General features: G+C 38.2%; 1 protein-coding gene across 1 annotated transcript; it reads left to right on the forward strand.

Moving 5' to 3' along the window:
• The first annotated feature begins 18,007 nt into the window (after window positions 1-18,007).
• Window positions 18,008-22,671, forward strand: LOC115749181 (transcription factor bHLH68-like). The gene is made up of 9 exons (XM_030685889.2): window positions 18,008-18,551; window positions 19,086-19,407; window positions 19,932-20,009; window positions 20,310-20,375; window positions 20,837-20,902; window positions 21,125-21,181; window positions 21,322-21,366; window positions 21,979-22,023; window positions 22,158-22,671. Exons 1-9 carry the CDS (start codon window positions 18,277-18,279, stop codon window positions 22,293-22,295), a joined length of 1,092 nt encoding a protein of 363 aa, XP_030541749.1. The 5' UTR covers window positions 18,008-18,276; the 3' UTR covers window positions 22,296-22,671.
• The last annotated feature ends 2,969 nt before the right edge of the window (window positions 22,672-25,640 follow it).

Raw genomic sequence — 25,640 nt, forward strand, 5'->3', positions numbered from 1 at the left:
TGATGATGCATCTCATTGATAATTTTCACGGTGTTGTCGATGACTTCCTTGGTGGGTTATCGATTGCCTTTCGAGTTGTCGATTGTTTTGTTCATTGGTGACCAAACTTTAATCTCGTTAACTAAGTATTGCCAATAATAACGACAAAAATTGATCATTTTGAGTGTCAACACAATATAAATTGGTTAGTTAATTACCGACTTAAAAACAAGACATCCATTGATATCTACAAAAATCGCAATTGTTCACGATAAGAAAACTGCTGGTCGGTGTGGGGGGTGGCCTCACTCGATCACCGCGGCGTGGCTGAGGGATAGAGACACGAGCCGCGACGGCATCGCATTCCTCCGCCGCGAGATTTCGTCCCGCAGTGGGAAATGGGGGGGTGTGAGGCTGGTCGTCCGTTCCGACGTCCGTGACGTACGTCTTTGAGACCACAGCCGTAGGATCTACAGGGCCGGACATCTCTTTTTCTCGGGCTTTTGGACCGGCCGAATGATAGCGACCCGGACATAAGTGGGCCCTCCCTTGCCGGTGGTCCCCACTCGCCATTTCTCTGTCTCCTCTCTCTCACAAAAGTTGGGGGGACTCTCTCTCTCTCTCCTGTTTTTGTTTTTTTCTCGTAATGCTGTGTCAGGCCTAAGATCAACGGCCGGCCCCACCTTGTAATCATTCCCATTCCTTGAATTCTCATTCGGCCAAAATTTTCGGGGCTCTTTTTTTCAGTTTTTTTTTTTCGGTTAACTATTTTGACGTCATCATGACGGCTCTGGTGACATCGGCCCCTCGGGAGAATTTGATCGAGTCCTGTGACATCGGGGACCTCGAAGAAGGGGACAAAGTGTTTAGAAAGTCACAGGAGATCGTGCATAAACCAGGTTGGTTTTCATGGAAGAGAAGTGCTCGGATATGTTTCAAATGTATATATGTGCATGATTTTACGAGATTCGAGCTAGCTTTAGTATTTAGTACTACATTTCAAGATTATTATTATTGTTTTTTTTTTCAATTGAAGGCGGGGAGGGGTGGCCATCGCCGGCAACCCATATGGTTTTAGTAGAGGGATCCCGCACTTGTTATGGAATATTCGATTCGAGCGATATCTACTCCATACTACCCTTAGCAATAAAGTTCTGGGCTGGAGAGTTTATCATTGCAATTTTACCAAGATACAGACAACTAGAAAGTCTATCCGCAAGGGATACGCCGCAATTGGGCAAAACAGCACGAGTGCTTGGGAGGTTGGTTCACGATGTGAATTTTACTAGTTTGTGACCTCGCGGAAGACTAGTAACCCTTTTACCACCAACCACCTTGGTGGAAATAGAAAAGAGGTGAAACATATCACCACATATACTAGACAAGGGACATATTTTCTAAAGAGCACAAGAGAAGGATAACAACAGTAGCACAATTTTCGTACGATACTCACTTTTCAAGTAGCAATTAAGTGCCGAGACTTCTAAAGATTCAAGCGACATCGATCACTTGTGTCATTGGAAAATCACATTATCTCGGTACTCTAGCTACATCTTCTAAAAATCTTACAATTTTTCCAATCAAGTTCTTTTATATACATTAAATATCAAACCAATTGCCTCTGGCACAAAATCCAGCCAACATGTCCCTCATAAGATGCCATGGTGTGACATGGACTAAATATTACCTCCATGGACACCCAACATGGACAATGACAAGGTGGGGAAATAAGACTAGGAAAAATATCAATCCATTCATTATGCACGGCCCACTGTTGTTGGCCACACAGTCAATATTCGATCTCCGTCGCATTCGGACATTATCAAACTTCCATACCAATTGGATTCGGTCAGACCCTGTGTCGGAGAGACTCGATTAGACATTTTGTGCAAGTAAAAAGACCCGATTACAAAAAAAAAAAAAAAAGGTACGGGAACTCGATTAGAAAAGTAGTGAAAGTGCGGTGACGAAGGATGGAAATTCTTTCCCAAGCGCAATTCAAGAGCGGAGATGATTCCAATCGAGAGTACACGCACCACTTTGGTTGACGATGTTTGTGGAAACGATCTTTTTACACCGACAAAAACCTTTATCATGAAACCCCACTCGTGGAATAAAGGTCCGTTTGGATTAGCAGCAACCTGGCTTCGGACGCAAATCGAAACATCAATTTCAAAACTTTCATTCACGGGAAGGTTACCCGTCAAACACTCTCTTCTCCTTTACGTTTCAAACTTCAGTTCCCGTAGCTTTTACTCGTCATGATAATGCCAAGCATCAACATCGTGATCTAGAAATAATTCGCACACGTCGTGATCTGTTCTCGGCTAGCTCCGGGGGAAAATTGTCCGGTCAATCCTAAACATTTTTCTATGGACGTCAATTCAGCGACGAATCTTTTAAAATTGCCGATTTAGCCCGAGATCTTTAAGCAAAATTTTAATATTTCCTTCCGATCAGTTTTCACCGGAAATTGCTAACGTGACGACGCGTAAGACGGTCATCTTCATATCATCTTGACAAAACCATCAACCAAATATTAAGAGACACATGTCGGTCCATCTTAATACATAATGTTCAGGTGGAAGATGGACAAGCAGAATTGTCTTCATGAAATTCAATATGGCCAATAGAAAAGAATCCGCGATTTTGGATCCTCAGTCATAGTCATGACATGTGTAGATCGCTTCTCTCTCTCTCACACACACGGACACTCATGATAATACACCTATATATTAAACATGCTTAAATCGTCCTAATGTTTTTGTTCCCAAGCCGCCTTATGAAATTTTAAGAAATACATAATAAAGTATATCGGAATTTGCCTCCAAGAACACAAAAAAAAAAGATATGATTTTTAGAAATTGGATTTTCATCAATAAAGCCATACCTATTTCCCTTTGAGAAAAAAAGGGAAAGACGACGCCAAAACGCAAAAGTAGAAAAGAGAACGAATTATAGACAATCGCGACACGATGTAATAAAAGAGACGATGTTACCATTAATCTCTCTATTTTTGCTTAAAATGCAGAACTATCCCTATATCTTTTTAGTTTAAAATTGCCACTGTATTTTTTTTAAATGTACCATTATTTTCCCGTATGCCGTTTCGTTGACGGATTTTGTTGATACCAGGTTACCATTAATCTCTCTCTCTAATGTTCCATCTCCGTCCATAGAAACTCAGCCTTTTTTTGGCTAAAATCAATCAGTTGTTTGTACTTCACTTCCAAAAGACATCTTAAATTTAAGGGATATGTTTACCGAAAATTCTAAAATTTGTCACGAAAATACAATTGATTCCTAAACTCTCAGAAAGTGCAATCAAGTTCTCCCATTAACGCCGTCCAGTTTGACTAACGAAAAATGTTGACTTGGATTTTTTTACTACTTTCTCTCTCCTACGTAACGCTGACGTGGCTAAAATAAGAAAAATAAGCCCAAAATGATGTCGTTTTGATTCAAATTTAATTTTTTAATATACCAAGAATAGAACCGACGAGGCCCTTGCCATTGCCGCCGCCGCCTCCACCATTGCCTGAAGGGCTAGTGATGGTGGGGCGAGGGTCGGCCAAGGTCGCCGAGCCCCAGCCAGTGGCTAGCGACGGCGTGCAGACCCTCACCCAAATCTGCTGAGTGGTGGCTCTAGCTCGATGAAGAAAGGCGGGACGTGGCGAACATCTCATTGGTGGCTTTCCTAGTTTTTGCAATTTTCCTTTTTGCCTATTGTTTTATACGTTTTTAATAGTTTTGATCGTTTTAAGTTTTTTTTTTTCTACTCATTTAATTTCCATCGGCTTTTCCCATTGCAAAATCAGCTTTGCGATGGTCCTGTTTGAGGGATTAAAGTAATCGAAAAGACGAATGGTGTAACTTTTTAAAAGGAAAATTATATAAATCGTAGACAAGAATGGAATCTTTGGCGCAATCATGAGCAATCCAAAGTGCCATTGACTAAATTCCTCGACTAGCCCAAAGTAAATGAAATGCTTGATCGAACCCGCAAGACATCTAGTTGACATGGTCTATCAGTCAGTCAACGTATATGATTAAACCTTAAAAAGCAAAAAATATAAAAAATAAAACAAAAATAAAAAGTTGCCTTTTAAATTCCCGTGTGTGTTTGGGAGATTATGCACGTGAAATCTTAACTTTTTAACTTCACTCGTGCTTGTAATGTAGTGATTATTGACTTTTGTCCTCACGCTTCCTCCGTCACTTTGCAAAATTTGCAAGTGAACACCACTTTATGCTTTTGTTTTGGGGAAGGAGAGAACGGGAGGGATGAGAATCGAGTGAAAGTGAGGAAATATTTGAAATTTTAATGGGAATAAAAGGGAGGAAAATTAGGAAAATTTCTCCCCCATTTCCCATTCCTCCCACTTTTTTTTATAGTGTCGGCTACCACATCGACATCGACATCGACGTCTAGAGCGGGATCAAATGTTTTCGACCGTGACCTTGAAAACATACTTCACTGGGTAAAAGAGATTGACTAACATCATCGGCTAGAATAACATTGTGTTTTATATCCGCTGAAAGCGACGAATTTAACCCTTAGCGACACGGGTGATTGGGGTGCCAGTGGATCTCCGATTCAAGAAATGATCATAGAATCTCATCAATTACGTGCAAACTGTCTCGAGACTAGGCCACCTACCTTGACCATGGTGTATGAGGCATGTAGGTTGTTTCATAAACATATGGGTACTCGAGTCTTTACACACATAACCATCAACTAGCAGAAAATTAACGCAAGCCTACTCAATTAATCCCGTAAGTAAATGCTCGGGGGCATCTCAGTAAGTAGAAAGAACAACTACTAGATTATGCCAGCATCTAATTGCTCTTTATTGTTTGGATCCTAACCAGGCTTGACCTTGGAAAGCTCTATGCTATCGAACTATAAGTTCGGCATGATATGAATCATTCTTAGGGTGCGTTTGTTTGAGGAAAAGTGTTTTGCGGGAATTAGTTTTTCGAACTTTCTCCCGTTTGGTTTGCTGAAAATGATTGGTCAACCAAAAACACTTTCCGATCAATGGAATATTCATGCATAAAATTAAGAAAGTGAATTCCTAAATCTAAAGATGTGAAAACACTTTCTGAAATTACATCCCTCGAATTTTTCAGTATTTTAACATATTGCTATATTGATATTTATTTTTTAATTTCTTTTTGCTTCTTCCTCAGCTAGTGGTTGGCCACTGTGATGGTCGACGACGATCTGCAGAAAGCCGTTGCTGTGGCTAGCCACTTGCCAAGAAAGAAGGAAAAAGAAAAGAACAGAAAAATAAATCAAAATAAAAAAAATAAAAAGTACATAATTATTTAATTTTTTGACTCTAGATAAAGTCATGAAATTTAAATCATTTTAAGAATGTGATCCACACATCGATAAACGTTTCTGATCACATATCACCAAATGAAGGAAAAAAACCATTTTCCTTCATCATTGAGTTTTCCCCCAACCAAATGCACCTTTAATGTCCATTTCTTTCGCAGAAAACCCATGTTTTAAAAAATATGTTCCTAAAATTGATCATTTATATCGTTTGAAAAAATATATGAATAAAAAATAATTTCATCATACATAAAAAAAAATCTAGACATAAATTATTTATGACAATGACAAAATTTTTGTTGCCTACATATTCTAAATAATATAATCAATCATTCTTAGAAAAATATTTTTCAAAACATGAATTTTTCGCAAAACAAGCTTTACCTAAACTCGGTTCACCATTAAATTGCGAATCGGGGGTGGGTATGGACTACTGGTTATGGGTGAACATGGTTTGGGTTGGTTCGGTTCCCTCAAGAGTCGTGAACCTCCTTGAGGGAACCGAACCGGCGGTACCAATTCTAAATTTTAGGAACTGTGGACCGGACCGAATATCGGTTCCAATGGTAACAATTCAACTCTAGGACCGACCACTGGAATCATTAAAATAAAAATAAAAAGTAAAATCAAAACAAAAATAAGAAACCCGAGTTTGATAGGACAGTTTGGGCCTTCGGGAACACCACATACATAAAATGAAAAGTCATCTATGCATATCAATTAGCCCCATAAAGCACTAAAATTGGCTCCCACAAATGCCCCTACTGAAAAGTCATCATCTTCATCATATCAAATGGCTCCCAAAATAAAAAGGTCTTGCTAATGCTCCAAAACACAACCACAATTTCAATTGCATCCTCAATTTGGTTTGGGGGATTAACTTTGCCATGAGTCAGAAGTCTTCTGAAATATTAGATTTTCTCCTCTCTCTTTTTTTTCACAGAGTCAGAATAAAAATAAAAATTTGTCGGTCTAGGTGGGCGGTCCATCAGTCCGGTTCTACTTTAGAATTGGGAATCGAATCGCCCGGACATTGATTCTACCTTGAGAAACTGAGGACCGGACAGGACCGATGACCTCAAGAACCATACTTGATTTGGTCCGGTCCGGTCCTGGCAATTTCCAATATAAGCAATCCATCTTGCTCTCTCCTACCCGTAGATATGTGGAGGTGAAACAAGTCAAAAGTCCTCTATTTTGGTCATAAAGACATGTGAAGGGACATGTGACATTACTAGTACGATATCATTCACTATTTTATTTTTCCGAGCAGTTCTCGTACATTTTATTCCCCTATCGAAACTTATTAATTTAGGACCTTAAAGCTGTCCACTGAACAAATCACGTGGAAATTTTTCTGGCGACAAGTTGACAAATGAATGTCCTAAGTTCTCTACGACAGCTGATGAAATTTGAAAAGAACTGATAATTATATTATAAAGCTATACATCGCAAGAAAATTCATCATTAACACTCAAAATTACGTGGTCAAGGGGAAAAAAGAATAAATTCGAAATGACAATAATCGCCGAGATAAATCAAGGTTTATCTTTTTTGTTAAATATAAAAATGTTAAAAATTGCACTTGTAATATTTTTTAAGACTGATTTACTAGATGTGAAAATTTCTCTTTAAGAAGTAGATATCTTTCTTCAATTTCTTTTTGCATTTGTCAGTGTTAGAAATATTTTGGGGCCCTTGTGCGTGGTTTTTATTTTTAGTAATCTTAACTATAGTGTCCCCAGGCATTTGTTAGAAAATAAGGCTTATTAATATCCATTAATTGTCGTGTATAACTTTTTTCTAATACTTTCTTTCCTCTAGATACGTTTTGAAGTTCATGCCATTTTTAACCTATACTTTAATTAAGTACAAATCAATAATCACTTTAACCACAAAATTTTTACAAGCAAATAATTATAAAATTGTTCGTATTTTTAATATATCATATGACTTCATATAACTATAGATGGACAAAATCGTAGCTTACCACAGTCAAAACAATTGACAAGTAATAAACAGATTTTTTTTCCTTCTAAATTTGAAACCAAAATAATCATCAAATATCCAACAAATATCTCATCTTTCGTTCCTAGGAAGCACCGACACTCTCCGGGAGCCTACGTGTCGTGTTGGACACTCTATCGACACTCTTCAACATATGACCGACACGTGGTCAATGCTCCAGACATATCGGCAATACACAAGTCCACCATCCCGACATGCTATTTTGACATGAACGGGGCTAATATTAAGTATTTCTAATAATTAGGATTCAAAATGTAAATCTATCAAAAATATATATATTTAAATCATATACCCGACCACCTCAAAATTAATATAACCAGCCAGCCCAAAAAAATTCAATCGTAAATTCCTAACAGGAGAAGAAAAATAAGAAACTCACCGCTGATTTTTTATATATACATGATGATTTATCATGTACATATAAAAATATATATTTCATATACCATGTGTCCTAACATGTCGAGATTACCTTCTTTTTGAGAAGTGACGTGTCGTGTCACGTGTCGGTGTTGATGCTACTTAATCTCCTTCTATAAATCATATTTTGTTTTTTTAGTTTAATTATTTTGTTGAAATTATGTCTCAAATTTGAGCCCGAAGCAAAAATCTAAACATTCCACATTGGATATCTTGTAGACATTCGGAATGGAAATCTTTTCTATTTGGCGTTGGAGTACAAAGTGAATATTTGGATATTAAGTTGCCAGTATTATAAGACCAACAGAAGTCCAATTTTTTTTTAAGATTACAGAAATTGATTTCCGTGTGAGAGTTGGTCAAGTAAACAAGCAAATAAAAAAAAGAAAGAAAGTCTAATTCTACACGGCGTGGACTTCGTTGACCGAACTCTAAGTTTGGGTTTTGTCTGATTTTTGGATTGCCGGCGTTCGTGAATAACATTCCATGAAGTCAGTGTTCAAGCCTTGAAAGTATTGCCGTAAGATTTACGTATTTAATTACTTTATAAGATTGAGAGAATATTTTATGAGAAATTGAGGGCTAAACACCGTGTACGTTATTAGATGTAATTGGAGCTGGAAAACGCTGATAATGTTATGTGACTCGAGCGTGATTTGTAATTTCTGAATTGTATCACTTATTCTATAGTGAAATTCGTTGCCGCTCTCCTTGTAGACGTAGGTCTCTACGATCGAACCACGTACATCCGATGTTCGATTTAAGTTCTGTCTATCTATTGTTTTGATTGCTTGTTCCGCGCAACATATTTCACTAATTTTCTGGTAAAAAATTGCATTTTTTTTATTTGTGGGGTAATTTTTTTTGGGTAGGAATTTATTAGGTTAACAGCATGTGGAAAGAGAAACCTCGAGACTACAATTTTCTAGACATGATTTTGTTCAGCCATGTGCCGCTATCTCATCACAATGCTCTGATAAATAAATAAAATTCCAAGAAATAAACATGAGGTGATCAGGCTTTTCCTAATCACTATCAGAGCCAGCAACAATGTCCATCTCATTTATTTTTTTCCTGTGAAAGTTTAGTGTAATGAGACAAATGGAGCGTCCACAACCCGATCGGGCACGCACCCGCTGGACAGTGCAATGAATGTGACAGTTACATTAACATGACCCGCACAAATTCTCCAACCACCCAATAAATATAATTAACAACAACAATCGCAATCTTGACGTTATTTAGAATTGCAGAAATGATTTTGTTTGTCATTATCTTCATTATCTAACATGATAAACTAGTTCCGACCAAAAAAATAAATAAACTTGATGAACTAGCTAGTAGGCTCTTGGGCTCAGGTCCGCCCCCCCCCCAGAACTCCTTTTCGCGAAAAAAAAAAAAGAATAACATTTTCCTCTCTTTAGTGGCAAATTTTAGGTGATAAGCAACTTGTGGAGATTGAGTGCACAAATTTGTTTTTTTTTTTCTTAATGTTAGTTGTTAAAAATTGACATTGGATGTGTATAGGGGACCAATCTAGTAAAGTGGTGATCAAAATAGTAGTAGTTACAAATGCAAGCAAAATCAAGTGTGATGAACTTTTAGCAATAGACAGATCCTAATCTATTGCTTGTTTATATTTTATGCCCTCTTAAAAATTTGAAGGGCCAATGAAAATGGGCTTGATTAAACAATTCCATGCCCTTTGACTTTTCTGTATTGATGCAAAATCGACTTTTATCACATGGAAACTAGGGAAAAAGCTAGAGTGGATGTGTGGTCTCTCAACCTTTTGGTTTGATTTGGTGAATAATGAAACGAAGATTAGGGTTAGTGGTATTGTCAGTGGAAAGGAAAGGAAAGGAAGAAAAAGGAGTTGGGGTTATTTTATTCCCGTGTTTTGGTGCTGCAATGTGAAAGCAAATCATGATTTGACTTTATAAATACCACTTATCAAGTGCACGTTTAGAGCGAAATTAACTTCTTGTGCTATAATTATCTATCCTTAGCATTTGAATATTAATGCCAAGACTCAAGTTCATGTTAAGTTTATAATACGGCCAGGCAGGATCATCGAGAGGGACGAAGAGAGAGCGAGAGAGATATTTCAAGGTTAGTCAGAGGGAGTGGAGGAAGGGGAGAAGGGAGAGGAGAGAGATGGAGATTTCAGGATTTTGTGCAAATCTATGGTAGTTTGATCAATTTATGGATAACTCGAATGTTAAACGATGTCGATAGACTGAATATTAAACATAAATTCTATATTGGAGGTCCACAGCTAAAATGAGCAATTCACATATTCAATGCAACCGACGCATATCTTGATGACTTAAGTTATCAAGATGAAGTTTATTGAATCAGGTCGGTCGACAGACCCAAACTTCCCCTCTCATTTCTGTGATCCATCCCCCGTTACGAGATATTAAACTTCCACTCTGTGTATATGTCCTGGCATACACTATGAGTACTTAACAAGCGTCCGAGAGCAGACTCTTTCGAATGCACGAAATAAGAAACATAACCACGGTTTTTTTTAAGACTCGTTGTTAAGGGATATCATTGAGGGAGCGTCTAAGTTTTAATAAAAACGTTATAGGTGGCCCCCCTCTTTTGCTACCTATAAGGTAGGGGTTGATATTATATTATTATATACCTATAGATTTCGCATTATACGCGATAAAACCCTAGAACTGTCTCTTTGTTTTCTCCCGTAGGACAGGTGACTTTTACCTACGCCTCTTTATAGCCACCCCTTTTTGGCACTAGAAAAACAATGTTAAGTGTTTCTAAAGCAAAGGACACGAGGTTAAGGTATACTTAAGTAGAGATCTTAAATTATGGTGCATAGGGATCGTAAAAAAATTATAAATTACATGCTTTTATGGGGAAATTATGGAAGCGTTTTTGTGGTGAGAAATCCGAAGATCGAAGCATGCATGGCCAAGATGGAACAAAACTTCACGCCCTTTGATGGATAAACATCATTCCATGTCGCCCCACCAAAAAAAGGAATCGACATGCCAAGTTCGAAAAATTCGTCGATTTCAATATCAACAGAGCTTATTAAATTCAGATAAAAAAATAATTATTGATTATTTGTATTTACCTTATAGACTGACCCAGCTTTATTGGGTAGCAACAAGAAATTAGAATTCAAGGTTTTGGCTAAGAGGTTTTGTTGATGATGGAGTACGATTCTATCGGTACCCAAAAAAGTTCTAAACTTATTTCATTGATACAAACTTAGTCCTAAACATTTTAATTGGATCAATTTAGTCGTAAATAGTATTATATTGGCGTCGATTTAGTCCATCCAGCCAATTTTGATTGGAAATTGTTGACGTGGACTTTGGTTCACTACGTGGCATGGCTGACCCTAATGTGGATAATTTTTTTATATAATTTTTATTGTTTATCCTATTTTTTCCATTCACAAGCAATGGCCGGACTTGCCAGGCCGCGCCTAGGTGAGGTTGAGCATCGGTGAGGCCTGACCCTTGTCGGGCCTTGCCTCGCCACCCCGGCCATGACTTGTGGCTGGTGACTAGACACTAGTAGAAAGAGAAGGGAAAGAAAATGAAAGAAAAAATTTCAAAAAATAAAATTATTACGGATGTCTACTTCGGCGTCGATCGTATTATGTAGAACTGCTAGCATCCACGTCGGCGTCTCCAACCTAAATTGGCGGGACAAACCGAGCGGTACCAATGCGAAAATGTTACGACTAAGTTGGTTCGATTAAAATGTTTAATATTGACTTGATACCAATACAACAGGTTTATGACTTTTTTGATACTTTTCCTAATGCTATGCTATAGGATACTATGTTTATTATAGGTACACTCATTGCTCGTGCATTGCGTAGATTATTCTTATGTGAAATATATTACTTCGTCATATAATAAACCAATTTAGTATTAATTTTGCTGCACAAATTGCAATGACATTTATTATGGCTTTTACAGAATCACGCTTTGTAGAATGTAAAATGCGTTATAATTAACAATTATGCAGAACATTTAAAGATAATATGTATGCAAAGCATAGGCAAGATTACTAGTTACATGAGAAAGAGCGACTTATACCCATGAAGAAGACTGAGCACTGATTGCCATCAATAGTAAATAGGACTGATGCGATGTAAAAACCATCATAAAAAGAAGGGACCATCTTACTCAAAAAATGACAAGTGATTCAAACAAGATGACATTTTGCTCACATCAAAATATAACATTTTGCATTTGTGTCCAATTCTGTTCATTTGGCCGGCCGGCGCTAATGTGAATAATTTTTTATATTTTCTAATAATTTTTTTTCTTTTTATTATGTTAGGGCTAGTAGGAGGTCGTCGGCAACTGGGTGAGGGCCTACAAGCCCTCATTGGCCGTTGGGAGAGGGTTGACGACCCTTGCTCAAAACAGGGCAAGGGCTGTGCGCTCCCTCGCCGCCATTGGGCGAGGTTCACGAGGGCTTGGCCCTCACCTAGTGGTCGGTGGCTCATGGTCTCCAGCCGGCCTTAAGAAAAAAAAATGCAAAGAAATAAAAAGACCGGAAAAAAGCTATTAAAATATAACAAATAATTACAAATTATCCGCTTCAACTCCGGCCGGTTAAATGGACTGAATTGACACAAATGCAAAAGATTTAAAATTAAATGGACACAATTGCAATAGGTTTAGGATGTTTTTGGTCATTTCGTCACTTATATATGTTTCGAAGTTAGATGAGCTATTGGGACATATAATTTCATTAAAAAAAACAATATGTGGACTAAATCAAGCCAAGGATGGTGAGAAGATTCGACCCCATGTTTGGGTGTTGGAGAAAGAGATTCTTAGGGTTCTTGTCTGCATCCTAAGCTGTCCATGTGAAAGGATGTGCCATAGGCAAGCGAACTAAATTAGGGTTTAGGGCGAATAGAAAAGGCCAATCTCCCTCTCAAAACAGACAAGGAGGCTCCGACAAAGATTTGGCAGTACGGACCAGACACCACCCATTCCTCCCTCCCCCAATCCACGTAAACCCTAAAAAAAGAAACATTCATCTTTTTTTTAATGGAAATATATATATATAATTTTGGGTGGCTCGGGTTTTAAGGGTTTCTTTGTTTTTTTCTCGTATTGAAACGCGGTTTATTCTTTTCTACATAGGGAATATAAACAAAATTCTACAACCCTATTTATTTAATTACAACGATAAAACAATTCAAGAAGGAATGTTTTTATTTGTCTCGTAGCTGTCTTTTTGTAATACCCTAGGGAAGAACAAGGGAATGTTTCTCGTGAAATGCGACGAGCCTGCCAACATAGACTTCAAACCATTGATTCTTTGAGGTCTGAGCTGCTGCTGTCCCATGTGAAATTTTCGTTTTATTTCATCTATTCATTGGAATTATTATATGTAAGGATTCGGTTTACAAATCAAGTAACGCGTAAAAAACGAAAAAAAAAAAAATCGACATAAGATTTAAACTAGTTCACCTTTAAACTAAGGCTATAATTAGCACATCGCATCTCTCTGTTACATCACTCAATTACAAGTAAAAAAAAGCATATACATAAGTAGCTATTCATAGGGCAAGCCCAAATTATCAACGAAACAATATGAGCGGGACCCTGTGCTTTCCTGTCGATGGACAGTATAAACCACTCACCAACATTATATATAGAATTGGCGGTTGTTTTCATGACTTATTATGAAATTGATGACTAGCTGATTAGTTGATTGATGGTTGAGGTTTTTATTTTTGATTTTGGGCACAAATTGTTGAGGTTAGAAAACCATATAATACACATTTTGACCATTATAGACCACATTCACATTACTCATGAATTGAAATTACTTTTCTTCAAAAATATTTTCGTTATGTGCTGTCTATAAACGGTCTGCTTCGGCGTCTGATGAAATTTCCCTCTAAATTATTGCGCGATTTCATATTTAAAACGCCCTAACGAAACCGACTGTCATTTTCGCTCCGTCCCTTTTGGTACCATCCAAATTCTAGATGATCACCTCTTGGAAAAACAACAAATGTGGTGGGTCATCTTCAAATCTCTAATATCAGTCGTCTCACTTTCATGTCCTGAAAGTTAATTATTTCTCTACATCATTCATGCATCAATTTATCTTGCCGTACACTGCTATAAGCAAACAAACGGATATGGTCAATAGCATATCTGCGCATATTCTTCTTTCCCTAGTCCCGTGGATGGCAACAACTAGAACATGACCAAGATCACAACTTTCACAATCATAGTTATGGTTTTCACCTCTGCCTGCCCTCAATAATTTATTCGCTGTCTTCAAAATGACTAACATAAGCCACAAGCAAGGTGCGGTAACGAAATAACAGACATTGTCGGTGGTTACTCGTTACTGAAGCCGCTGGTGGTGAAATCTTTTCTCTATACATACGGCGTGTCCAATGAAACCAATTCATCTATGACAAATTGTAGATTGGCGGTTTCGAAGAAAGATTATTATAGAACAAGTACGTTTCAATTAGAATCAAACCAACATATAATTTAGTCAGTCCTAGAACACTAATTTTTCCTCCTCTTTTGTCCTCATTAAGAGATCCAATTAGTGATTCGACAATTCCGTTTCATCGTCGCCTTCTACACAACCTCGCATGAACATAAAGCAGACACGACAACAGAAAATGTCGCCATAATGCCCTTTAAAAACCCTAAAAGAAACAAGAGCACGTAAAAAGCTGAGAGAAGTGAGCTGTTTTGATTTCAAAGGAGGTTGGCAGTACTCGTTTTCCTCGAATTGCTTTCAGAGTTATTCACGTTTTCTCCTAATTTTCGTTCCCGTCATTGTAGTTGGAAAGTGGTAGTACGTACTTTAAATGTGACAAGTCTTTGTCTGAATTGTCGATTTTATCTTCCAAGTGTACATACTTGGGAGCATGAGAAAGTTTATTCCTAAACATAAACTTAGAAAAAGAGCACACGTGGAGAAATTTTTTTCACCATTTGAAATTGCCAAAGAATTAAATGGTGTTAAATATATGATCTGTTTACGCAATGGAACTTACAATTTCTGTAAAACCGGAAAGATGGAGATTCATGGAACATATGGAATTTGGCCTAATACCCAAAAAAACTCAAACTTTAGCATTTGTGACAATTATATCTAAAACATTTTTTTGTCTCATAAAAAATCACTAACTTTTATTTTTGTCCCAATTCTATCGATCTAATACAAAAAAAAAAAAAAAAAACCCTCAACTTTAGCATATGTCCCAATTATATCCGAAACTTTTTTTTGTCTCATAAAATATCATCAACTTTACTTTTATCCCAATTCTACCACCGTCGGCCTTCCGTCTATAATTAGCGTTACCTAATCCTACGTGGCTCCAATTTTCTCGCTGAACTTACCAATAAATCTTCGAAATTTAGAAACAGTAGGTTTTAGGGGACGATGAGATTTTAGATCAGTCTTCTAAATATCTCGTCGAACATCTTTGATCGAAAATCATTTTTGGATTTTTATTGAAGAGACAAGTTCTGTTGCAACTCCGGGCAGTAAATATCACAGATAGATAAGAAAATCGATAACTTCACTTCAAATAGAACTGTACGTATATAAGCCATGCCGGAATTTGATCAACGACAAAGCTTGACAACGGAAAGATGCAACGTTGGATTTAGTCGACGATGAAGCACTCAGGAGATACATCAAAGATACACCTCGGAATTTAATTGATGACTCAAATCTAGAAACTAGAGCTAAGAAACACACCAAAATTTAATAGACGAGAGTTCGGAAACAATAACTACTGTGCAAGAAAGTAAAGATAATTAAAAGATAACATAGATGTTTGTGCGCAGGGACTCTAAAGAGTAGGACATGACTATTTAAAGTCTACAATCGATGGTTATTAATGGAGGTTACAAAGAGAAGTTACAAACGGTTTTCGAAGGGTTACGTTGACTCCACTACCTTGATGGTTTTTTCAACTCCACTATCTTGACGGTTGTTTTATTCCACTACGTTGATGGTTACTTCTTTAATCGTTGCATCCGAGATTTTGGGACTCCACCTTTTGTTGATTCCTTCAAGTTGTGATTCATTAAGTTGTCGATAATTCTGTTCATATTGGACCAAGCTCTGCTCTCAACAATTAACTCTATTGCATGGCGATGATAACAAAAAGTTGATCATTTTTAAAATTAAAAGTTTGAACTCGGAAACTAAATCATGATGAGATAAACTAGGAAATACTAAAAACCAATCATGATAACTATAAAAGTGTAAAAAAAAGTAATCTATAAAATCAAGCAAAATACAAATAATAAATACACAGTTCAGAAAGTCTATGCAAATAAAAGATCTAAATCACACCTTGATGTGCCCCGCATCATTTCACATACTTCTAAATTAAACTCTTTAGGTTTATCTGCAATTCTTTCATTTTCGCTTGCATTTTATTTTGGGTAGAATCCGTACGATTTTCTTTTCTTTTTTGCGAAATCACACATAAACTTTGGAAAAGTGATACGAGGAGCATTACTATGCATTCCACGGTTGTGGTTAATAGCCCTTCTTACTGCTATTGCCCAAGAAAATCGAAAAACTTATCAGAAAAGAAAAGTCCTAAACCTATTGCATTTGTGCTAAATCTTTCAATCGTGTCAAATTTTTTGGTCAATTTCAATTGTGCCAATTGATAGCTAAACATTTTCATATTTTTCTAATTGAGTCCATCCGGCCAATTTTGATTAGGAATTACCGACGTAGATACCGACGATCCTATGTAGCACGACCTGCGCTCACATTGACATTTTCTAATAATATTGTACTAATTTTTCTATTTCTTTATAATTGTTGTTCTTTTCTTTTCTTTCTTTTTTCATAATTTTTCCTGGACTAAAAGGCTGGCTAGGGCTGCGACGCCCTCACCCAAAAATGGAGAGGATCGCAGCACCCTCGCCCGGCCAGATTTAGTGAGGGCGTCGTGGCTCGCACCTAGAATCAACAAGGGCGTCTCAGCCCTTGCTCGTGGCGAGCGACGCTCACCGGCCTCAAGTCTAGGAAAAAAAAAGTAGAGAAAATAAAAATTATAAAAAAATTCGAAATATTATTAGGTTAGCGTAGACCCGTCAAAATATGTGGGTCGGATCATAAATAGTTCGACTCAAATAGACCCATTTAACCCCTTTTTGATTCATTTATTACAATGCCAATCCAGTGACCCGACGGACTCTTACCCAACCCATACCGACCTGTATTCATAAAATATTTTATATTTAATCTAATTTAGGAAACTTGTTTGCAAATTGAGATGAGAATGCGGAATGAGTGAGCGTGAGATTGAATGAGAGTAAGAGAGAATGAATAGAGTCCTAGAAGTGAGTTGGATCTAAGTAAGTTGTGAATTCATTTATTACTCATTTACGAATTATTCATGACTCATTTTACACTCATATTATGTTTGAACTCATTTATTACCAATTTATTGAGTATAACTCAATGATATAACAACTTAGCTCATCATATAAGTTAAGATATGGATTCATGACCCAATTTGATAGGTCTAGGCAACACCAATTGTGCTATGCAGGAAGGCCGGGTCTATGTCGGCGATTTTCGGCCAAAATTGACCAGATGCACTCAATTGGCGGAACGTGAAGAAGTTTATGATACGATTGGCACAATTAAAATATTTAGGACTGAATTGAGATAAACATAATAGGTTTACGAATTTTCTCGAGGAAGTTGCAGTAAGTTTATGAATTTTAACTCGATTGACAGAACTTTTTGATAACTCCCTCGAGAAGATCTTAACCGAGCTACACGTATCACACATAATGAATCATAGGTATAGGAATTATGAAAAATCAAATTCTACCAAATGTTTGAAAAAAGAAAATCAGTTGTGGGTAAAAATAATAATAATAATAATAATAGGGGTAAGTAAGTAACTGGGATGCTCGCCTCATCACCACATGCATGACACCTGAGCACATAGTGTGCAGCAAACATAAACTCGGAGTGGTTATAGTCTGTCCGAATTAAAAATAAAATTGTGTCCCCCTTACAATAATTAAATCAAAATTCCCACTTCACCTTTTTCTGCCCACTTTGAGAAAAAGCAAAAGTAGAGAAAAAGCTAAAGAGAGAAAAAGAAAAACAATAAAAAGGAAGGGAAGATGGTAAAAGGCAATAAAGAAAAGAAGGAGAGAGAACCACACAAAGACAAAAGTTTCTCAAACCTCCATGATTTGAATTCTCTTGCTTCTTCAACCCCTTGTTCTCTCTCTCTCTCTCTCTCTCTCTCTCAATCAAGAGTGGTGAGAAAGACCCCCATCTCTCTCTCTCTCCTGCTTCTACAAAGGCCATGTTTAGGAGCTTCAAGTAAAAGACAGAAAGAAAGAAAGAAAGAAAGAAAGAGAGAGAGAAAAGGCAAAGAAAAGAGACAAGGGCATATATAATTAGGGCAAAAGTTTCGGTTTAGAGAGAAGAGAGATTGTTTGTGTTAGAGATCGATCAAAGGCATGAATAGAGGAGTGTTGCAGAGCTCATCACCAGTGCAGCAGCAGATGATGGCAAACCCTAATAGTTGGTGGAACGTCAACAGCTTGAGAGCTCCAAGTCCACAACAAGCCACTCCTGCTAGTTTCTTCCCAAACATTCCTCCTTACCATTATTCAAATCTCTTTCCTCAGTACATGGCCACCAATCCTTCTTCACTCCTGGTTCCATCTTGGCTTGAGAATAGTAGCCAGGAGCATCAGCAGCTCTCAGCTGAGTCCTGGAGCCAACTTCTCCTGTAAACATCTCTCTCTCTCTCTCTCTCTCTCATATGTGTTTGTGTTCTTGAGGATTTTTCTACACCTTTCTTTTGCTATTCATAAGGATAGCTTATGAGCAGATCTATGTCCGGCATGTCGGTTTCGAAAGACTAGCTGACTTGACTTGCGAAACGTTGTGATGTTAAACCGAATTTATTGGTGGCAAGCGCATGCATGCAGATCATGTGTCCCTGCGAATGCTCCACCTCGCATGATTTTTCCTTCTTTTTTGTATGATTTTACATGTTAATAAACACACTTTTCAGCATATATAGTAGCTCTCCATACAAAATCTTCTCTTCTTAATGTTAGCAAGCTAGCTTGTCAACCGATGCTTTTGTCCTTGTCTACATCGATCTTCAACTTAGACATGCAAATTCAACCTCGCCGCATTGTCAATTAACTCCATTCCACGACAAGTGATTTCACGATTGCATCCATTGATCATGGAGTTTGCAATAAAAGTATATGAGGATGATCTCTTATGTTCCTTTTGACCCTTCCAAATCTAGGGGTGGATTGATGAGTGAAGAAGACAAGAGTGCCTTGACCCATTTTCAAGCAAAGAGATTAGAGAACTGGGGAGATCAACAGGTGCTAGAGCAGTCTCCAATTGATGTGAAGCAAGAGAATTCCTCGAGCGGCTACTTGTACGGACATGCACCAAGCAACGACTTCCATGGATCTAAATCAGCTGTTTGGCCTACCGCTACTCTAACCACTGCGGCTTCATCTCCGAAATCATGCGTCACGAGCTTCAGCAGCAACTTGCTGGACTTCTCATACAAGAAATCCGACAGCAATAAGCATCCGGTGCCGGATCAATCTTCCGAGGTGAGATTATGACGCCATTTCGTGCAAGAATATGGACGCGTACCTCGACGAAGAACAAATTCGTACGAAAGGTCATTTATTATAATGAATTTACGGAACCTCATCAAGTATTTTAAAAAGCTACAGGATTAAAGTGGGTACGACTCACTCTTTTTTGCAGCATATTTGAATTCTTCTTCCATTACTTAGCGAATTAGGGATGGGTTTTGAGATCTGTCTTCACCTTTCCTCTTGTAATTGGATGAAGGGGCCGAAAAAAGGGTTTGAAACGAATAATTGACGGTGTATACATCGTTCGCTTTTTTCCTATGTCTTTACTATATAAACTAGAGCCTATTAGAAAGCAAATTTTTTTCTTGAAAATAACTTAAGCGGCTCGCAATGCATGACATTGTTTTATCACTTTCAGTTCGTCACACATGATTTTCGAAGGCAACTTCCGCTAACCGTGTTTCTTCGGAGCGGCATGATCACAAATAGTTCTGATCATGTTTGTTGAATTTCTTCCTTTTGTTTTTGGTCAGTGTAAAAGCAGTGCAACAGGTGGGGCACAGAAGAAAGCCAGGACTCAACCATCTTCAGCCCAATCTACCACCTTCAAGGTAATGGCCATGGGCTCTCTCTCTCTCTCTCTCTCTCTCTCTCACATCCACAGACACACAAAAGCACACAAAGCTATCTTACATGTGTGTGAGTGGACTGTTGTCTTTCTCGGTTGTCGACTTGTTCAAATCCTTATTCCTCTTCCGTTATGCCTTGTCTTTATGAAAGTCATAAGTAAAAGGGACAGAAATTAAAGAATCCAGCAAAAAAAAAAAATATATATATCAGATGGTGAAATGGGATACCACCAAGCCCTAATCATGGGGCTAACTGATCTCATTTGGCTTGATTTGAACCAGGTGAGGAAGGAGAAATTAGGTGACAGAATCACTGCTCTGCATCAGCTTGTTTCTCCATTTGGCAAGGTGAAAAGCTCAAGCCTTTTCAGTTTAATAACCAGCATAATGCACTTCATTCGCTTGACCGAAAAAGCGGTAGGCCGCTGGTTTGGGAAAGCAAGCAAAGAGTCTCATATGTCGATTGCGAAGTAGCCGTCCAAAGAAGCGGGTTGCATTTTAAATTCGAATTCACATACTTCCTCTCTTTCAATGTCTTTTATGAAATCAAGTCCATACAAATTCATTCCTCCACATCTTTAGTGGTGGAAAACTCCGGTGAAAGAGAAACTCTTTCTGCAAGCGAAAGCTCTTCTTTTTCCTTCTACATGAGTCCATGGCTTTGCAAGTCTTTTGAACTTAGGGTCTCTCTTTCTGTTCTTCCTTTTCTCATTGTGCTACTTTTTACTTATGAGTTAAAGTATTGAAGATGGCCAAAAATATGACTTTGGAGGGTTGTGGTGTGGGGGGATTTTTGCTCTCTTTTGCAGACTGACACAGCTTCTGTGTTGGCAGAGGCTATTGGCTACATCAGATTCCTTCAAAATCAGATTGAGGTGATGTTCTTCTTTTCTTTTTTTCCTTTTTCCAATTGATTTATGAAGGGGAAAACATAAATAAATAAAAATAAAAAATAAAAACCCTACTATGGCCAAACTGTGAAAGTGAAAGCATCATTCCCAATATTTTCTTTACTCTTTTTGTTCTTCAATTTATTCTATTTTGGGTTTTGGGCGTGCTGGAGTTCTGATTTGAACATACCCTCTGAACATCAACAGGCACTTAGTTTACCGTACTTGGACAATGGATCAGGCAACATGAGGCACCAACAATCTGTATAATCTCTCTCTCTCTCTCTCTCTCTCTCGCGCGCACGCAAGTGTGAAGTGAATGCACATGCATGTTTTTGCAGATAGGTTATCAGATCTTTACTGAGTAGAATAATTGAGAACCTGTTACTTTTCTAATTATTTAGGTTCAAAGAGAGAGGAGTTGTATATTCCCGGAAGACCCTGGTCAGGTATGCACATGTGCTTGTCAAGATCTTGAGCATAATAAAATTTAAGTGATTTGCAGTTTGAGCTTTTGAACAGATGAAGTTTAACAAGGTTAACAAAAGTTACACTAAGCAACAAATACACTAAACACATTGTTTAAGCTTTTGAACGAAATAAAGTTTACCTATGTACCTCGATGGGTTTGGATTTTAGACTCTCTCGTGTTCTTCTGTCATCACTGTTGAGATTTAAGGTTTCGGCGCACATCTTTAGATGAGGTGATATTAGATTTCGGGCAACAAACACAATTTTAGCCCCTAATCGCCGAAGATTTATCATTGTAAGGCACATGTGACCGAGTTACATGGGTAGGTAGTGTGACAAATCCTTTAGTTGGGTAATTGTTATCTAATGTTAGACCATTTTGCAGCTTGAGTCTCATCCTCATTTTCCGTTTGAATTTGATAATGATTCTAGCACATGACAATAAACTTCAAACCACCCTTGTGTTAATTTTCATACACTTATATAACTACATTCACCTAAGAACCTACAACTATATCCATTCGATAATCTATGTACATAATCTACATTGTTTCTTCCTAATGCCTCTTCCTCCTTATGCTATGGAGCAGCTGCTGAATGACAACTGCATGAAGAGGAAAGGAGCTTTAGACCAGGTAATAATCTCTTTTGAAAATAGTCCTATCCCTTCTCATTCTTCCGGCTTCATTGCCATTTGAGTACCAAACGGGAACAAAAAGAACCACCCTTCTGTCAAAAACTAAAGCTTTTGGTCCATGTTTTATGTCAGGACACTGGTCATGAAGAAGAAGCAAAGGACCTGAGGAGTCGAGGGCTGTGTCTGGTGCCGATCTCTTGCACAATGCAAGTAGGAAACGAAACCGGAGCCGACTACTGGGCTCCTACCATCGGAGGAGGATTCCGATGATTGAGCTGGACATGAAGTCTCTAAATTTTAGAACCTGTGACAGCAAATTTGGAGAGATTAATGAATCTTAGGTGATTATATAACATCATGAGCAGTCACTCTGCTGCAAAAATTTCCCAAGGCTGATTGCTCTTGATGCTATGTATATCATGCTTTGGTTTGGTGTGGTCTCTGCTGTCTTATGCTCGGGTGTGATTTTCTCTTCTTTTCTTTCCTTCCTTTTTTTTTTTTTTTTCGAAAAAATGATATTTTCGGATATAATTATGTAGGATCATGTAACCTTTTTACCTGCAGTTGTTTAAGTCTGTGCAGGGATTAGTAACTTAGTAATTAGTACTAGTGAACAATCCATCTTTGTCATGACATGATCAAGCAAGTCTTTTCTTTCTTTCCTTCCTCTTTTCAATCCAACTTCTTTTTCCTTCAGAAATTGCTCGCCCGAAGGTTCTTTCAGTGTAGTTTAACATGCATGACTTAGCCAACGTTTGAATATGCCATTTATGACTACACAAGGGGAAATTACACAAAGAGTCGTAAACCTATTGTATATAATTCAATCGAGTCCCGAACTTTGTAATCGAACCAGTTTAGTCCGAAGCTTTTGAGAAGAAGCGCAATCAAGTCCTCTCGGCCCGATCTACATGTAATGGGGACGGCCTTAGATGGACTGATATTCAATGCAACAATGCCCAAATCTCAAAATCAATCCCTCCAATTCGGACTTTTGAATTCATGATTTACCTCAATCTCGAGCTCTCTCATGAAGCCTCGATGGATCGGATTGACATATACCTGTACTAAATTTGTCGTTCATTTTGACCCTACTTGAAAGGACAATGTAGAATTTTTTTTCTTTTTCATGGAGGGATCATCACAGCACATGCGAAGAAACCAACACAATCAACACGAATAGATTACAAAAAGACAACAGACTCTTGGAGAGACCACAATCACAGTAATACTTTGACTAATTATTTTGACTTTATCCTCCCGTTCTGTAAAAAATTGACGACGGTCATCTTCATCTTCGTGCCAAATTTTTCCGCCAAGACTAGAATTGGAATTTTAGGGACTGATTTGGGGAATGGGGATTCATTTGCTCGACCAAGAGATCACGCGGTTCATCTAAGCAAAAACAAAATTGGTAGTTAGAATAATAATCCTCGTCACGCCCCCGTTGTACCTTGGACAGTCGGCTATTACTAGACTACCAAGTCAAATAAACCGGACGCGACTTGACTGAAAAGAATTAACTGCACTTTTCCTTAAAGGTTTATGACAAAGTTGATTCAATTAAATTCCGCGAAACAGTTTAAGGGCTAATTGTGCCACTACTATCTTAAACTTTTAATTGAATTTTTTTTTTAAACAAGCAAATAAGAGTAGGAAAAATTACCAACAAAATCTTAAACCTATTGTAATTGTGACAATTCGGTCCTAAACTTTTCTTTTGTTGATTCGGTCTTAAAAATTTTACAATTGTGTCAATTCAGTCCATCCGGCCAAATTTGGCCGGCCGGCACTAATATGGACGTCGGCCGTCCGACAACATAACATTTTAATATTTTTTTGATTTTTTTCCTTTTTTTTTCCTTTTTCTTTTTTTCTTCTCCCTTCTTCTTCTTCCTCCGGCCGACGAGATCAACCTCGCTAGCCTCAAGCGAAGCTCGTCCCCTATCGGCCACTAATAAGGTCTCGGCCGGCCTCACCCGGCGATAGTGAGGTCCAAATGCGGGCCGACCTCGCCATCACCGGGAGAGGCTCAACCACGCCGGTGGCTAGCGGGGACAAGCTTTGCCTAAGGTCGGCGAGGTTGACCTTGTCGGCTGTTGCCCCTAGTTGGATCAGCTAGAGGAAGAAGAAGAAGAAGAAGGGAGAAGAAAAGAAAAGAAAGCAATGGAAAAATAAAATGAAATAATTCAAAGAAATATTAAAATATTATCGTTGTTAGTCGGCGTCCACATCAGCGCTAGCCGGCTAAATTTAGTAGGATGGACTGAATTGACATAATTGCCAAATATTTAGAACTGAATCGGTCAAAAAAATAAGTTTAGGCATGAATTGGCATAATTATAAGAAATTTAGGACTTTTTTGGTAATTTCCTAAACTCATAGAGCCATAGGCATTTCTTAGCAAACTTGACACACTTTGATTGTAAATCTGACTCATGCTTACCATACTGAATTTTCCGGCACATCGTAATTGGAAATTTATGTTTATATGGTTTGGATTTTAGTATTTCCAATTTCCAATGTATACAAGAAGATTAGCACAGGGTGCTTACCATTATAAATTTCTCGATTCAGAAGTTACCACATGCAAAGTTCAGGGTCTACGTACGTGTCTACTTGTCTTTTTCATTAACTCGTTCCCAACAATCCGAGCAAGGACACTGAACAACTTAACGTCACACTCACTCCTTCTCATCCCATGTACAGTTAGTTTTTTTTCTTTTTCCGGTGTTCGTTTCAATCGGTCCCGATCTAATTAGCCAGACCGGTGTCGAGAAAGGAAACATCATGTCCTCTTTTCATGTTTCGCTGTTGGTGACAAATGGGTGAATTGAATTGAATTTGGATGGATCATAAAATGGGTTCAATCTGAATTCGTTCGTTTAACTTACATTGACTCATTTATTTTGCCCTACCCAGCCCAACCCAGGACCAACCCAAATCCACCCACACAACTTCTTTTTTTTTGGTTACTCTCTCATTCTCTTAAAACCTCCTTCGCCATACCCACCGGGGCCACCACCATCTCCTCCTCCTCCCCAAACCCTAGCCCTAATCTCTCCTCTCTGACTCCTCCTCACGTCAGCCTCTCCTGCCATCGGCGGTGCTGAAGAAAATTGGGCTCTCTTCTATTCTAGGCCTCCTCCTTCCCGGAGAACTGCATGCTTGGTCCGCGTCCTCTTCCAATGCCGCCGAGCTCCCGCTCTTCCCCCCTCCCCCTCGTCCTCTTCCTTGGCGGGATCCTCCCTCTCCAAGTGCCATTACCGGATGATGCAGCACACGCTCCTCCATACTGACCGCCACTTTGATGTGGTGTGTAAGAGTTTTTCTATGTGGGTTTACATTAATTGAAATTTCTCTTTACCATTTTATGGGCTGGTCTAGTAAGATAAAATATTAAGATAAAATATAAGGGTTCCTAATCAATTTAATATGTGTTGACTAGTGTGGGCCGAGTTAGGCTCGGCCCGTAATGAGAAGGCCCAGGCTCGACACAAATAGTTTTACCCCACGATAGCGGAAGCAGATTCAGAGGTTGAATCAGCAGAACACAAAACATATCTTTTCGTTCATAAATGGGCTGTCTCATTCGGCCAGCGCTTCAAGAGGGAA

This window comes from Rhodamnia argentea, chromosome 4 (genome assembly GCF_020921035.1).
Source record: "Rhodamnia argentea isolate NSW1041297 chromosome 4, ASM2092103v1, whole genome shotgun sequence".
In the NCBI taxonomy this organism is placed as follows: Eukaryota; Viridiplantae; Streptophyta; class Magnoliopsida; order Myrtales; family Myrtaceae; genus Rhodamnia; species Rhodamnia argentea.

What these genes read in the sequence shown, in the direction of transcription:
- LOC115749181 (XM_030685889.2), top strand. Translation starts at nt 18,277, where the DNA reads ATGAATAGAGGAGTGTTGCAGAGCTCATCACCAGTGCAGCAGCAGATG. An exon ending in TTGTTTCTCCATTTGGCAAG is followed by an intron (nt 20,376 to 20,836) that starts GTGAAAAGCTCA and finishes TCTCTTTTGCAG; the next exon opens with ACTGACACAGCTTCTGTGTT. An exon ending in TCCCGGAAGACCCTGGTCAG is followed by an intron (nt 21,367 to 21,978) that starts GTATGCACATGT and finishes GCTATGGAGCAG; the next exon opens with CTGCTGAATGACAACTGCAT.